At 40.1% G+C, this 17,883-nt stretch overlaps 1 protein-coding gene across 1 annotated transcript in view; it reads right to left on the reverse strand.

Annotated features, from left to right (window-relative positions):
• DUSP8 (dual specificity phosphatase 8) overlaps positions 1 to 16,973 on the reverse strand; it is a 95,888-nt gene extending 78,915 nt beyond the window's left edge. Inside the window, exon 1 of the mRNA XM_070957406.1 lies at positions 16,743 to 16,973. Within this exon, the coding sequence (XP_070813507.1) occupies positions 16,743 to 16,973 (231 nt within the window). The remainder of the gene's footprint in view (positions 1 to 16,742) is intronic.
• Between the last annotated feature and the right edge of the window lie 910 nt (positions 16,974 to 17,883).

Here is a 17,883-nt window from a genome sequence, read left to right on the forward strand (position 1 = left end):
CATCACCGGTGACAAAAGAAAAGCTCAACCCTTATTTTCAATGTATTGGGGTTGTTTGCTAAATAGTCACAACAATGAAGGCCAAGACTGGTGGCAATACAATGTGACGATATTGTGTAATAAGAGAGCTGCTGCGTTCCTGAATTTTGTAGAGTCCGGAATATACAAAAGTATGAAGGCTATTGCTTAACGCATTGTAAGCCTCCCTGAGTCTCCGGAAAAGGGCGGCATGTAAATCGAACCAATAAATAAATAAATATCGGTGAAGTGACATGTCCCCCTGAATGCTTTTCAATGGCGCTGGCTTTACAAAAGCCCTCCCAACCAATATCATCCAAATGAAGCTGGCTCTAAAGGTAGCCAGGCATTCCATTCCTATGGACAATCCATAGGAAGAATATTTTGATATCTATGGCTGAAGACATGTTGCCTTCCATGTGCAGGAAGATGCAAGTGTTGATGGGAATGCAACAGACAATGTCAAAAATCATGGCCGATCCAACATACACAATTAATTTTCTTCTATCCTATGCACAACTACAATTCAAGGTAACTACAATTCAAGGTAACTTAAAGGACCTAAAAGAGGCAGAGTTCAACTTAAGTAAAATCTGGAGAGACCACCAGATTTTTGAATACCCAAGGCTCATGATTCCAACAAATGTGCTTCTTGAACTATCTCATGAAGTTCTCTCCCATCTCACCAGCATACAGAGAAATGACTCTGTAGCCACAAGTTTAAGAGAAGGGCAAAAACTAATGAACAGACTACAATTATTCCTTTCATACTTCAAATAGGGCATCCAACATACAGAGAGGCCTATTTATATTCTATGTATAAAGGTAAAGGTTCCCCTCACACATCTGTGCTACTTGTTCCCAACTCTAGGGGGCAGTGCTCATTTCCGTTTCAAAGCCGAAGAGCCAGCACTGTCCGAAGACGTCTCCGTGGTCATGTGTCCGGCATGACTAAATGCCAAAGGTGCATGGAACCCTGTTACCTTCCCACCAAAGGTTGTCCCTATTTTTCTACCTGCATTTTTTACGTGCTTTCGAACTGCTAGGTTGGCAGAAGCTGTGACAAGTAACGGGAGCTCACCCTGTTACCTGGCACTAGGGATGGGAATATATATGGGAAGCCTGATGCCCATGGTCATCCTGATTTTAATTCCGCCCTTGCCAATTACCTGCCCAAACTGACCTTATTTTTTATTCAATCATTTTAACTTTTAAAATGCAGAGACAGCTGACAAAGCAAAACAAGCCTCTGATACCATCTTCATTTATAACAGGCAGACAATCTATGACCCTGTATGCAATCTCCCAACCCCCATTCTTGTTGCTTCCGGGAAACAATCAGAATGCATCACTGAAATTCAGTATCAAAATGATACAAGACTCCATTTTTATAGTACTTACCTTGGACTGTAAAATTCAACAACACAGAGCAATAAATCCTTAAAGCCTCTAAGCCCTAAAGTAGTAGATTAAAAAATAGAATGGGTAATATGTGGCCACAAAAACAATGCTTACCCCTTAATCTAGAAGAATTTCTTTGGATATCACATAATTCCTTAAGATATTCTTATAAAATAAATGTGATAGGTGACCTACAACCTAGTATTTTGCTCAGAAGTATATCTACCTGTATAGAAGAAAGGGCCTGAAGTAATAAAGAGTGTCCTAGTAACTAGAGAGGATAACAAAGATCAATATTTTATTTTGCAATGTATCACATCTACTCTAGGAGAAATTTTGTGGGAATACCAATAACACTGTTGGAAGAAACATCCTAACTTCCTACAACACCTTGATAATTCCTAATATGCCCTCCAACCCAAGATTCTGAAAACCCCTCCATAAAGGTATGATAGAAGATTAGAATGCAGAAAGCAAGATTTGGGGAAAAAAAGTTTATTTTTTTTTATTTTGACCAAATAACATATTTATAAAGTAAAATAATACTATATCTTGTAAAATACCAATACATCAAATATCATTGACAATCTGAGGATTAGTCAAACTGTAGCTTCCGTGGTCCTTTGGCTTTCTCTACACTTGAGGAAATCTAAAGAAAAGCAGCATGATCTACCTATGAACTCCTTGTATGACTTAGAACACTGCACACACATCAACTTTTTCTCAACTTTCTCCTACAATACGCAAACAGCTGTACATAATCTTGGCTAGCAGCTGTACAATAAGTGCTAAAAAAAGTAAATCTTTATACAGCATGCACTAACTCCTGTCCCTGAATCTCTTTTGGTTCACTGTCCTCAGATGGATATTTTTCATTTTTTCATAAACACGTTACAATACATTTACTAACACTTAGACAGGCTTTTGTATGTACAATCAAGCTTACTAATTTTATTGATGCTGTATAGACATGGATCTCTGCATTTATGATTCTGGGTGTGAGGTTGCCTTCAGAATTCTTTTCCTTAAAAGAGATCAGAGGCAGAACTGAATTCAGGCCTTCTTGTTTGCTTGTAATCAAATGTAGGTGAATTATTTAAATAAGCTAATCATTCAGTGGTTCATAATTTTTCTTTTATATATACATCTTTACATTAGTACTGAAAACTATTAGGAAATGTCATAAGAAGCATTCAACAGTGTTGAGGGAAGGCCCCCTCTCCTAGAAAAATGAAATATTTTGAGAAATATTTTGAGAAATATTAAAAAGGCAGAATATTATATTTCTCTAAAGGAGAAACAAGTTTTAAAGGTAGAAAGCAGCTCCCTGCCCCCCACAGATATTTGGTGCCCATTAAGAAAGACTGGGCCAGCCTATCTACAAGACAAAAATCTTCAGCTCCAGGGTGATGGGATTAAAACATGACCCTTCAGGACATAATAGGACCATTTAGCAGAAGACACAGAGCTCACAGCTTCCTAAGGACATTGCATCACTCAGCAAACTTCAACTAAACCTGGGAGCTCAGGCAAACATGACAACAGCCAATATAATACATGTTCTTGCACAGGAACAGGAGGTTCAAGTTCAGAGCCCAAGAGAAAATATTAAAAAACCCCACTCTCAACTCCAGGTGGTCAGCTGCCCAGAACCACCCATGTGTTTCTGCTTCACCTTTAAACCATCTTTCCAATCAGCCTCCATGTTTCCAGTGTCTTTTTCCCAACTTGGAACTGTACCAGATGGATATTTCTCCCAATAGTGTGTATTGGGGTCGCAAAATTAAATAAAATGTTAACTTTAAAAAAATGTAAATAGCCAAAATCTTGAGAAATCCTATTTCAAAACAAATGGAAAATACTGCAGGAGTTAGCAATTTCCTAACATTTGGGGCATTTTTGAAATTATTTTTATTTTGGCAGCTGCATCAGGAGTGATTTCTAATACCTGTAGAGACCACACATAGGGAAGCTCTATATAAATAGAGCACACAGTCATGCTGTGCCTGACCTGCTACATAGATCATCTTCAAAACATGTGGGATGAAGTGATAAAATTACAGAAGCCAGAAATGAAGTCACAGCAGAGACTATTTTATTGTTCATATTTAACTTTTCAAGAGAGATGGTGCAATACATAAGATCTGTATGACTGGGATTCAAATCTCAAAATTGCAATATTCTCTGGTTGGTTTAGAGAATCTAGTTTATTTTTGCAGATAAATTATATCATTGGGCCCTATCTTACAAAATGAAATTCAATGGTGAGAAAAATAGGATTCTACATTTAGGCAAGGAAAACCCAATGCACAGGTACAGAATAGGTGGCACCTGGCTCAATAGTAGCAACTGTGAGAGGGATCTTGGAGTTCTAGTAGACAATCACTTAAATATGAGCCAGCAGTGGGCTGCAGCTGCCAAAAAAAGCCAATGCAGTCCTAAATTGCATTAACAGAGGCATAGAATCAAGATCATGTAAAGTGTTAATACCATTTTGTAATGCCTTGGTAAGACCACACTTGGAATATTGCATCCAGTTTTGGTCACCACAATATAGAAAAGATGTTGAGAGTCTAGAAAGTGTGCAGAGAAAAGGAACAAAGACGATCAGAGGCTAAAACAAAGGAAGAACGGTTGTTCGAATTGGGTATGTCCAGTTTAATGAAAAGAAGGACATATGATAGCAATGTTCCAATATCTAAGGGGCTGCCACAAAGAAGGTGTGGTGTCAATCTATTTTGTTATAAATTTCTAATTGCTTCAACAGAATATTCAATAATTTGATCTTTGGTTCCTTCATAGGAAGCAATGAACAGCTTTCACCTTTAAAATGGTAATGTGAAACCTGAGGGTAGATGGAGGCAGGAGGGGAGAGAGAAATAAAAAGTATTAAATCAAAATCTCCTGGTTTAACATCTCCTTCATAAACCTGATTTTTCAATCTTGGCTGCTAGCATCTACCAAAAAGAGATATAAAGTGATTCCCAGTAAAATAAAATGAATCTCAGAAAGCAAGTATGAAAATTACCAATAGAAACGAATATTAAGTTCTTTTATCTTTTGAAACAAACAGGCACTGTAAACCGGGAAGGACACCCATTTTCTGTCAATTGTGCAGTGTTTTGAAGAGCCTGCTGGGAGACTATTTAGAAATATATTTGCTTGTATGCTTAATTCCCTACTCAACTGACTTCAGTATTAATTATTTAACTGCACAACATGACATATTCATTATCTTTAGAGATTTTTATGGCCTTTTTCTTGTTTCACTCTGTTTTATGTAGGATAGAATTTTAAAATGTACAAATCAGGAGTATCAATTAAATGATTAAAAAGCCACATGGGGCTCAAAAGCAGCTGGAAGTTAAAATGAAAAGACATGGAGAAACAAAAAACAAAAACTATCCTAAGAGAAAGGGGATCATTAGGATTCCTTTTTGGCACAAGTATCACCAACTGGGTCTCAGCATGTGGCAGAACAGATCAGCTTTACCTGGATTCAGAAGCTAAGCAGCTTTGGATCCGATGAATAGATAGGAGAGATACAGGGCTTTAGGCTCAACCGGAAATCACAGAAGGAAATGCCAATGGCAAACCTGAAAGCCAATTTATGTAGTGGGTGAAAGCACCTGGCCAGAAACCAAGAGACTATGAATTTGTCCCTCCTTAGGTACAAAGACAAGTAAATTATACCTTGAGCCAGTCATTCTCTCTCAGCCCCACAAAGCAGGCAATAGCAAACCACTTTCAAAATCTTGTCAAGAAAACCTCAAGGAATTGTCCAGGTAGTTGTCACAAGTAAAAAAAAAAACCTGACTTGAAGACCCTTCCCCCTAAAAAAAGTTACACCACTGCCAAGAAAGTTACAGGGATTTGTGTACGAAGTGATCCAGAGTTGCGTTTGACTTGAAGGAGAATCTACTAATATCTGACAGGCATATCTAGCAAGGTATGAGCCCAGATAGGTACATCATTTTCCATAGAAGAGAATATACATACCAGTAGCTCAGAATTGAACTGTGGAGTCCTTGACGCTATCTAAACTTGGTTTTTGCTTGCAGACACTTCATTACCCAACTAGGTATCATCATCAATAGTGAGATGGGCAACATGTTAAATAAATAAATAGATAATAAGCAAATAAAATAAATCAGTGCTGATGAAATGACTAGTTGTGTAATGGTGATGTTACCTAGTTGGGCAATGAAACATCTGCAAGCAAATAAACAAACTCAGACAGCACCAAGGACTCCATTCATCCTTTTGCTAGATTGAGTGACTGCTTTGGAATCAAAAGTCTGAGAACACCTGCCACAAAACATTTTTTTTCTTATATTTTGTATCCGATGATTTGTAATACTCTTTACCATGTACTGGCAAGAGTACAGTACGACTTTAGCACAAAAGTACTTCTAGCTCAAATATAATTGTATAATCCCAGGAAAAGACAAAAGCGTCTTTAGCAATTTGCCAGGTGCAGCAGGTGTGCCCACAAGTGCTCTTTCATTTCAGATCTGGAGTGCTGCACAACTCTCCCATCTACCCTGTTTCCCCCAAAATAAGACATCCCCTGATAATAAGCCCAGTCGGGCTTTTGAGCACATGGCAATAAGGCCAAGTGCTTATTTTAGGGTTCAAAAAAATATAAGACAGGGTCTTATTTTCAGGGAAACACGGTATTTATCTAAAGCCCAATGTTACAACCAGAATGGTTGAAAATTTGAGGAGGGAGGGAGGGAGGGAGGGAGGGAGGGAGGAAGGAAGGAAGGAAGGAAGGAAGGAAGGAAGGTAAACTCAGGATGACTCTGCAATGTCCATTTAGAAGTGGCTCCTTACACATGTCTTGACTGTGCCTTACCACAAATTTGTCTAGCTACTTTCTATTTGGAAAATATTAATAAAGCACTCTAGACCAAAAAGCTCTCTGAGAATTCAACACTGACATATATCCATGCTCACCCAAAGAGACCTCTAAAAATGCACTGTGTTCCTCTGTTGGAACACAGAGCTAAAGAAAAACATTCAAGAATCATTCCTCATGGCCTTGAATATAGCAGACAGAAGGCCAAGGATATTTTTTTTTCCTCACACACAAAGATTCAGGCAGGGGTGATGTCATGCTAGCCAAATTCAATAAACCATATGCATACATTTAAGGGGAGGGGAAGAGGAAGACCCTACAGATGGTTCCAGCTGGGCCCAGCATTTGATTAATCGCTTGAATTACCCTCCTTTGCTACAAAATAATAAAAATTGGGGGAGGGAAAGGAAGAAGAAATGCTAAAAAACCCCCCAAAAACGCAGCTTCTGGGAAAAGATGGCTGCTGAACTTCAAAAAATAGCTGGCTTCTTTTAAAGAAAAGCCAGGTCTACCAAGTGGAACAAAAAAGGAACTCTATATAAGCACCTTGCTTTTTGCTAATTTAAACTGGGAGCGGCACAGGCAAAAATCTAAATCCTAGGCACTGAAAAAAGAAAAAGAAAAAAGAAAAAAAGAAAAGCATGCCCCACAAGGATGATTTCTGATACAGAAACAAGGGGAAAAAATGAAGCTTTTTCCTAGCATCTGGATAACATGGTGGGAACCTGCTTAAGTGCTGCAAATGGAACTGTGGTTAAAGGAAATGAGAACACGCAGTACCAAGGAGTGATAATTAAGCCTCTAGTCTATTACAGGCTTACCTTGTCATATAATCCAACTGAACTGAATGGGATCTACTGCCAAATGTGCAATGTGCTTATTTGAAGAAAAAAAAATCTAGGCAGAAATTTCCTTGGAACACAACCTCCCCCACCACACCACCTCCTGACTTCTTTTAAAACCACCTCCTGGGTCTTTTTCTTCTACCATGTAACCAACCATGTTATGAAATGTAGACAACCGAACATAATTTCACTATAGAACAGGGCTACGAAAATTTCACAGCTGTAGGAACTACTTTGCCTTCTACCTGAATAGAGTTCGATTTAAAAGAGCTAAAACCAACCTAATAAAGGCTACACTTCAGATCCAAACCAGAAAAGGTGATTTGAAGTAAGCACGGTCACATATACCATACTCGTGTTAATATCCTTATAGAAGGTCTTGGGCTCACACAGGGAAATATGTGTTTGTTGGCAAGGAAGCACCAAAGATACATCTCTGCTTACTTCAAAGCAACTTACAACACCTGTATCTCAAATGCAGATTTTCCTGGGTTCATGAGTCTCTCATGTAGACCTAGGAAAACAGGAATTGGTGTATGCCTACTCCAAAGGATTTTTCTTACTTTGGATTGAAAGTGGAGGTTATCCTACACCAAAAACATAGACACAGAATTGAGCAACACAGTGCCCCCAGGTTTCTAGCCCCCAAATTAATTTGTACTAGCAAGGCTGGGGTTTTCACAAATAAACCTATTTGCCTCCCTCCTCCATAACACCTTTTTCATTCCAGCATTTAATTTAGAATAAGGGAAAAGGAAGTCTGCTTATCATTATTTTTTAAATCCAGCAGTCAAAAGCCCAATGATTTTGATTCTGCCCCTTCATGTTATGAGACAATGCAAAGTATATTTGATTTGACTGGCTATAGGGGCTGTCTTTCTACATCCCTTTGAATGACCATGCAGCTTCAACCTCTGTGGGTTCCCCTTGTTAGACCACATGGCTGGCTCTCTTTGATAGTTTCTGGGAAATATCCCCCTTTCCTTGTTCCAAACTGTGAATTGCAATCTAAAAGAAGACCATAGAAATTAAAATGTATTTCTAGAAATCTACAATTCATTTCAAGACCCTGGAAATCCAAGACTGCTAAACCCAAGAGACTGAGACTGAGTTTGCTTTGGTAGTACTTTGCTAGAAATGTCTTAGGTGCACTGGACCTGTGCCATCTATCAAATAGAGTGTAGGGCAGGATAATAAGATAGGAAAAATGTTTAAAAAGATATGAACAGAAGCTAGTGGGGAGTTCTAAAAAGGCAGATGGAGAGAACAGCCAAATAAATCAAATGACAGATCTGCATTTAACATCTCATGGAAAACTCTGAATTGCCATTAGCAGTTTTAGCAGGGTGGCTATACTAATCATATAACACATTGTCAACAGCAATGGCATCTCTCCCTCATTTCCTAGTCATACCACAACCAATTGCAATGATCTAATCCACATTGATTTTACTGAAGATACCGTCAAAAGGGCACTACACAATCTAAAGCCATCTCTATCTATTGGTCCTGATGGAATATGTGCCTACTTTCTAAAAAAGCTCTCCTCCATCATAGCTGAACCTCTAAGCACTATCTATGAAGTATCTTTTAGAATGAGCTCCTTGCCTGACATATGGTCATTAGCAACAGTCATACCTATCTTCAAAAAAGGTGACCCCAGCTTTGTTGAGAATTATAGACCAATCTCCCTTTGCTGTATCACCTGTAAAGTCATGGAATCCATCATAAACCAATCCATCACCCTCCACTTAGTGACAAGTAACCTACTCTCTAATAAGCAATTTGGTTCCAAGAAAAATTTGCCATATAATCTGCAACTCATACCCTGCAAAAACATTTGGACTTCTCAATTCGACCAGGGTAAAGCAATAAATGCAATCTACATAGACTTCTGCAAAGCCTTTGATTCAGTGGTACATGACAAATTTATGTTAAAACTAAGTTCTTATAGCATTTCTGGATCTTTGCACAAGTGGATAGCTACATTCCTATCAGGCAACAAGTAGTTAACATTGGAAACGCTATATCAAACCCTGCAGCAGTTAACAGTGGTGTTCCCCAAGGCAGCGTTCTAGGACCAACACTCTTTCTGCTCTATATAAACGACCTTTGTGATCATATTTCAAGCAGCTGCGTCCTCTTTGCCGACAATGTAAAACTATTTAACACTACAGACAATTCTATTACCTTACAAAACAACCTAGATTATGTATCTGAATGGTCAAACAATTGGCAACTCCACATCTCTGCTAACAAATGCTCAGTCCTGCACATTGGCAATAAAAATCAGAACATCAAATACAAGCTGGGCGGAAATGATTTAAAAGATGACCCACACTCTGTCAAGGACCTAGGAGTACTCATTTCAAAAGATCTAAGCCCCAGAGCTTATTGTAACAACATTGCTAAAAAGGCACTAAGAGTTGTCAACCTTATTTTATGAAGTTTTCTCTCTGGTAATGCTATACTTTTAACTAGGGCATACAAAACCTTTGCCAGACCTATCCTTGAATACTGCTCACCTGCCTGGAAGCCACACTGTATTTCAGACATTAATACATTAGAGAGGGTCCAGAGGTATTTTACAAGAAGAGTACTCAACTCCTATGCTCGCAATAAAATTCCTTATACCACCAGGCATGAAATTTTAGGCCTCGATAACCTTGAACTACGCCATCTACGTTCTGACCTAAGCTTAGTACACAAGATTATCTACCATAACGTCCTACCTATAAATGAGTTCTTTAATTTCAACCGCAATAACACAAGGGCTATCAATAGATACAAACTAAATGTAATCCGCTCTAATCTTGATTGCAGAAAATACGACTTCAGCAATAGAGTAGTAAATGTCTGGAATACTGTACCTGATCCTGTTAGTTAGTTTCTCTAACCCCCATACCTTTTACCTTAAACTGTCTACCGTGGACCTTACACGATTTTTAAGAGGTCCCTAAGGGGGCGTGCATAAGTGCACCAGCGTGCCTACTTTCCCTGTCCTACTGTCCCCATTTATATGTACTCATTTTATGTGTTTATAGCTATGTTTTGCTTATTTATATCCATTTATTTGTGCCAATTTTCATGTGTCCATGTCTATGTCTATACTGATACTTGTTTCCATGTACTTGTTAACAAACAAACAAACAAACAAACAAACAAACAAACACCAGTCTGACCAGAGTGGATTTAAATCATGATTTAAATCACTAGTAAAAAGGCTTGATTTAAATCATAATTTTTAACTGTCATCTCTGTCCCGCAGCAGCTCCTCCTCTGACCTGCTGTTGACTCACCGACAGTCCCAATATTATTTTTTTTTTTTATTTATTAAATTTATTAAATTTTTATACCGCCCTTCTCCCGAAGGACTCAGGGCGGTGTACAGCCAAGATAAAAAACCAACAATATAAAAGTTAAAAACAATTTAAAATTATTAAATAGTTTGGCCAATAATCTAAAATAAAATAACCCATTAAAATAATATTTTAGGCCAGCACTGCTTGATGGAATAATAATGTTTTAAGGGCGCGAATCTGACGAATCTCCGAGGGCAGCTTGTTCCAGAGGGTAGGTGCCCCCACAGGGAAGGCTCTCCCCCTGGGGGTCGCCAGTCGACACTGTCTAACCGACAGCACCCTGAGGAGACCCTCTCTGTGGGAGCGTACTGGTTGATGGGAGGCTATCGGAGGCAGAAGGCGGTCTCGTAAGTACCCAATATTGCAGAATATACAGCCTCATGCTACATAACTAAGCTCCATTTCATGCTGAATAAACTGATTAATGTATCTTAAATAGAAAACTATCTTTAGATAGATTTTTACTCCAAAAGCATTTTATTAAAATAAATTTGATAAAAATAATTAAAAAATCCGATTTAAATAAAAAAAATCTGATTTAAATAAAAAAAATCAATTTTTCTTGATTTTTTTTTAAAAAATATCATCGATTTTTATCCATCCTGAGCCTGACAGATATCTCCCTCTAGGTATCTGGGTATAGCTGTACCTCAGTTGGAAGAATTCCACTCAGGATAAGCTAAGCAGCTACCACCTTTTGTGAGAAGATATTCCTCTCCTTTTCTGACAATATTCTGGAATCTGGGTAAAACAGAAGGGGAAATCCCCTTCTCCAGGATTATATTTTTAAACAAGCTGCTCCAGTGTCCCCCTTTTATCCAGAAAACAAGGCCCAAACAGTGCACGGTGCTTAGGTAAGCCACATACCAAAATAACAATAAATAAAGGATTTAAAAAATAATAAAAAGTACAAAGTACATATTTCAAAAAAAAAAAAAAAGAGCTAAACTAAGTTATGAGGCCACTAACTACGTATATGCAAGTTCAAGCAATCATTAACCACTACAACTCAAATTAAAAAAAAACTCAGAATGTGAACAAGGGTAAAAACTGCCAATGTTTCTGAACCTTAGCAAGTTTAAGATATGTGGACTTCAGTTCTCAGAATTCCTCAGCCAGCTATCCAATTAAGCACAGAAGCAATTGAAAAGAAATAAAACATTCCTGATGCTTTTGCCTGTGCTTCCCCTGTTGGCTTTACCTACAGATTCCAGTCCTTCTTCTTGAAAAGATCTGAGTCCCAGGCCCAAACAGGAAATCTATTGCTATAATCCTTGCTACAGGTAGTCCTCGACTTATGACCGCAATTGGAACCAGAATTTCCATTGCTAAGCAAGGTAATTATTAAGTGAGGCACAGTCAATTTTACAACCTTTTTACCAAGGTTGTTCAATGAATTACTCTGATTGTTAATCGAATCAGGTGGCCATTAAGAAAACCCGGGTTCCGCTATTAACTTGGTTTATCAGAAGCCAGTTAGAAAGGTTGCCAATGATAATTACACAGCCCTGGGATACTGCAACCATCATAAATACATATTGCCGAGCGCCCAAATTTTGATCAAGTGACTGTGGGGATGTTATGACTCTGGTAATTGCAAAGACTGGTCATAGGACCAGTGGTGTTGTAACTTTGAAGAGTTGGTAAATGAATGGTTGTTAAGTTGAGGACTTACCTGTACTGACTTGGGGGAAAAATACCCTTCAAATTGCCAATCCCATCTTAAACCCTACCCCTGACTTTATCACTGGAAGAGAGTAGTGGCTTTATACTGCTTTGGAATATCTACAATACTTCCATCCTGCCTGCAGACTCTCAAATCCATTACAATAGCCAGTCTGAGGGGTTTGTGGTGTTCTCCGAGCTTGGTTGTTTTCTTGTAGATGTTTCATTACCCAAATTAGGCAACATAATCAGAGCTAGTGATGTTAGTATTGAATCTGATGATGTTACCTAGTTTGAGTTATGAAATGACTACAAGAAAATAACCAATTTTAAATAGCACCAAGGACCCCTCATTTCAACCCTGAGCTACAAATATTCTCCTTTATTACGCTCTCCAATTTCAGAAAAAGTAGCACTCAGCACTTCCTCAGTTAAATGAACATATACAACTTTTCTGATATCCATGGACATCCAAGGCTGCCCTTAGTAAAGTAAAAAGGATTGCCCATGGTCTTCCTCTTTCAGCACACAACTGGCTCTGCCTACAGTAATTTTCACTGACATAAATCCCACTTCAAAGGATTATACTTCTGTTAACCCGAAATTCTTGAGAACAAAATATATGCATTTGGCCAGGAGTTCAGAGAGAAACAGAATTAGCCAGACGTAGAACTGCAATGGAAATTCCACATAGCATTTTACATAGTTTTATCTTAACCAGCTAATTCCGTTTGAGATAATTTATTCTATCCTTCCCCTTATTTTCCCATTTATAGATAAACAAGGATATTGATTTCCAGAGATGGGGAATGTGGAAGAAAACTAACATTATCAATAAAAGCAGAGTATATATTCCTTTCATAGTGTAATGCCTGATGTAATCATTCCTAATTCTTAAATGTATGTTTTCAAATCTGAATAAGTGACTAAAATTAACACTAAATTTGTTGTTATGTACAGTATTTTTGGGTACATATAATTTGGAACATTATACTATGAGAGATATGAGAGAGAGAGAGATACAAGAGAGAGAGGGGATATACATATACACAAGAGAGAGAGGGCAGGGATGTGTGTGTGTGTATGTGTGTGTGTGTACCATGTTTTCCCAAAAATAAGACCCTGCCTTGTATTTTTTTGAACCCCGAAATAAGCGCTTGGCCTTATTTTCGGAGAGGTCTTATTATTTTGGGGTGCTTGGAGGAAACCAGAGGAATGGCGGGGACTGGCTGCACATGTGTTTAAATATTTTCGGGCAGGCCTTATTTTCGGGGGGGGGGTTATTTTAGTGCATGCGCTCAAAAACCCGATTGGGCTTATTATCAAGGGACGTCTTATTTTAGGGGAAACAGGATATATACATACGTACATACATGTGTGTGAGAGAGAGTGGGGAGAGAGGTGGGGAGAGAGAGAGGGAAAAGAGAGAGAGAAAGAGAGGAGGGAGGAGAAAGGGAGAGGGGGAGGGGAGGGGGAGGGAGAGAGAAAGAGAGAGAGAGAGATGGATAGATGGATAAATCCATTAGTGATTTCTCTTTCACCCATCCTATCAGCAAGGATTCAATTCAATTTCATTTTGTGGTGCAGATTACATAGAACAAATAAATAGCATTACTGCTGCTGTAAATTATTGAATAGCTTCCATAGAATTTGTTCTATCCTTCCCTTCCTGTTTTAATCAATTGTTTGTCCATACAGGAACTGATTCATAGCCTAGGTCAGCCAAGTAGCTTCTGTTGAAAGACTATCAACAGTTTTTTGACTATTCAAGTAGAATTTACTGGATTTTTGCCATGTTCTTACTTGTTATCACCTCCAAATAGTTGGTGATACAAGATTTTTATGTTAAAGCTGTATGGATGCTTTCTTAACCAGGCTTATTCCTCTGAATATTTAAAATATATAAGCTACTTTCTACCATAACTAAAACACACAATAGTTAACCTTTGAATTATATTCCTGCTTGAAAAAAATCATCAGTGATACTTTAATGTCTTTCTTTATTCTCTTGGTTGACAGGATAATCTTTAAAATGTATATTTTGTATTAATTATATTTTTGGGTGAGAGTCATTCCCCTATCATAAACCATCTACCCATTCATTCTTGTTGTTTTTCATGTAGGGGGAGGATTTTCTGATAACACAAAAGAAAGCTCACTTTGAATTGGCTTCGTTTGTTCTCAGTAATGACATCACACATATCAAAATAGACATAAAGAGACAATACATGATTTCCATATTATAAAACCTACAGTATGTGACAAGTCCCAGAAATAAAGAGAAATAATAAATAAATCAGAAAGGAAGAAATAAAACACTGGCCCTAAACAGGGATAGAAAAGTGCAAGATCATGTAATCTATGAATTTGTAAAACTAAAACTCCAGATTCCTCAACAGATCTCCATCGCAAAGGAAACAGTACATTTTACCCAGCACCCATGCTATATTCACATTAGATAATGTTTGGCTCTCTTCTATCCATGTTTTGGTTTAAGATGGAACTACACATTACATGGAGTTCTTTGGAGTCCTTATTCTTTATAACCAAATAACGAAAATGTGGATATTACAGTACTCTACATACTGCTGAACTGAAACCCCAACCAGCGTTATCAATAAACAGGAAACTTAAGAGTTGAAGTTAGAGACATAGATACCCCACCACTGTTTTCTATCATGCAACAAATCTATCTATAATCAGGAATGAAAGACTGATGGAAGAAAGGCTTATCTCTCCCCCCTCCCCCATAGGATTAGATTTTATTTATTTATTTATTTATTTATTTATTAAATTTTTATACCGCCCCCTCTCCCGAAGGACTCGGGGCGGTGAACAGCCAAAATTAAAAACACACAATACAAATATTAAAATACATTAAAACAGAATTAAATTATCTTAGGCTTCTCCAATTTAAAACCCCATTACCCATAAAATTCACCAATTAAAAATTTTTTTAACCCAGCCCGGCTTGCTGAAATAAAAACGTCTTCAGGGCCCGGCGGAAGGTCCGGAGATCCGGGATTAGTCGTATCCCTGGGGGCAGCTCATTCCAGAGGGCGGGTGCCCCCACAGAGAAGGCTCTTCCCCGGGGGGTCGCCAGCCGACATTGCCTGACAGACGGCACCCTGAGGAGACCCTCTCTGTGGGAGCGTGTTGGCCGGTGGGAGGTTATCGGAGGCAGAAGGTGGTCTCGTAAATAACTGGGTCCTAAGCCATGGAGCGCTTTGAAGATGAGAACCAACACCTTGAAGCGCACTCGGAAGACCACCGGAAGCCAATGCAGCTCGCGCAGGAGAGGTGTCACGTGGGAGCGCCATGCCGCCCCCATAAGTACCCGCGCGGCCGCATTCTGCACCAGTTGGAGCCTCCGAGTGCTCCTCAAGGGGAGCCCCATGTAGAGAGCATTACAGTAGTCAAGGCGGGAAGTAACGAGGGCATGAGTGACCGTGCATAGGGAGTCCCGATCCAGAAAGGGGCGCAACTGGCGTATCAGGCGAACCTGATAGAAAGCCCCCCTGGCCACGGCCGTCAAATGCTCTTCTAAGGACAGCCGTGCGTCCAGGAGGACACCCAAGTTACGCACCCTCTCCGTGGGGGCCAATGTCTCGCCCCCAATAGTCAGCGATGGCACCAGCTGACTATATCGGGACGCCGGCAGCCACAGCCACTCAGTCTTGGAGGGATTGAGTCGGAGCCTGTTCCGCCCCATCCAGACCCGCACCGCCTCCAGGCACCGGGACATCACTTCAAGGGCATCGTTGGGGTGGTCTGGGGTGGAGATGTACAGCTGGGTGTCATCAGCGTACAGATGGCACTGCACCCCAAAACCACGGATGATCTCGCCCAGCGGCTTCACATAAATGTTGAACAGGAGAGGCGAGAGGACCGACCCTTGTGGCACCCCACAAACCAAGTGCCTTGAGGTCGACCTCTGCCCTCCAGCCAACACAGACTGCGACCTGTCGGAGAGATAGGAGGAGAACCACCGTAAAACAGTGCCTCCCACTCCCAACCCCTCCAACCGGCGCAGCATGATACCATGGTCGATGGTATCAAAAGCCGCTGAGAGATCTAATAGGACCAGAACAGAGGAGCAACCTCTGTCCCGAGCCCTCCAGAGATCATCAACCAACGCGACCAATGCCGTTTCCGTGCTGTACCCGGGCCTGAAGCCGGACTGGAACGCTGGTTGGGGTTTCCAACCCCAACCAGCGTTATCAATAAACAGGAAACTTAAGAGTTGAAGTTAGAGACATAGATACCCCACCACTGTTTTCTATCATGCAACAAATCTATCTATAATCAGGAATGAAAGACTGATGGAAGAAAGGCTTATCTCTCCCCCCTCCCCCATAGGATTAGATAAAATTAGAAAACTGCATAAAAGAAAAGGACTATAAAATCAAATGCAGGACTTGCATTTGAAACTCTAACCTTAAGGATTTTGTTGTTTTTTTAAACCTAACCCACCTTATTGCATTGCTACATATAATGGAGCATGTTCTTTAAAATTAGGACTTATGACAGGAACATTGAGTCACACTACGATTTAAATTTGGTGGATAACTAAGGCCTAAGGTTAAGTACCTTTATACTGGAGGCTGGCTGGATGAGCTCGGTGATGGATACCTTGTCTTGCTGAAGCCTTCTTTTGACCAGCTTGGAACAGCAGATGTTGACAGAGTTGAGAACATGCCAGGAGTTGTACTCCACAAAGGAGCGGCTATCAATGACCAACATTCCTTCTGTCCCACTCTTCAAGAGGCTGGCAAGCTTCTTGGGATCCATCACTTTGTGTGGAAGTTTGTCCCCGGCCATGGTAGACTGGTCCCTTCCGCAGCAAGTGGGAAAAGGAAAGGAACACCCAGGGAAGAGAAGCCAGCTCAGATATCCCAAAAGTGAAGGAGGAGGGGGAAGGGGAAAGGCAACTTGAAAACAGTCAACTTTTGCCACGCTGCTAAAGCCCTGTAGGCCAAGTCATTGTGCCAAACCTGAGAAAAAGAGAAAAAGAGGAGGAAAAAGTAGTCAGATATTGCAAGTATGCTATGTTGGTACTGATATATTTTGCCCTAGCTCAGATCTGGGAAAAACTATAGTCTTTAGATACTACTCAATTTCCAGAAGTCCACAACTCTTAAAGTTGCCAAGTTTGGAGACTCTTGGTCTAGAGCAGTGGTTCTCAACCTTCCTAATGCCGCGACCCTTTAATACAGTTCCTCATGTTGTGGTGACCCCCAACCATAAAATTATTCCTAAAACCATTGAAAATATGTGTTTTCCGATGGTCTTAGGCGACCCCTGTGAAAGGGTTGTTCGCCCCCCAAAGGGGTCGCGACCCACAGGTTGAGAACCACTGGTCTAGAGCAAGGCTGTCAAACTTGATTTCATTGAGAGCCATATTAGGGTTGTGTTTGACCTTGGGGGGCTGAGGTGGGCTTGGCCAGGGTGGGTGTGGCCAGCTTGACATCACTGGTGTCGGGGTGCCTGAGCTCCATTTTTGGCCGTAATGGCCTACTGCAACCCTCTGACCGCATGCAGTCCTCCCGAGCTCCATTTTCACTGGCAGAGGTACTGCAGACCGGTCCTTTGCTGTTTCCAGGTCAGCCCCACAGGCCAGATCTAAGCACCCCACGGGCCTTGAGTTTGACACCCCTGGTCTAGAGTCTAAAGAAAGCTCTACTTAATGCTACCATTTCAATCTCCAGAAGCATTCAACTTATTCCCCATG

This window comes from Pituophis catenifer, unplaced genomic scaffold, assembly GCF_029215685.1.
Source record: "Pituophis catenifer annectens isolate HBS135680 unplaced genomic scaffold, rPitCat1.0.hap2 SCAF_1, whole genome shotgun sequence".
Classification (NCBI taxonomy): domain Eukaryota; kingdom Metazoa; phylum Chordata; class Lepidosauria; order Squamata; family Colubridae; genus Pituophis; species Pituophis catenifer.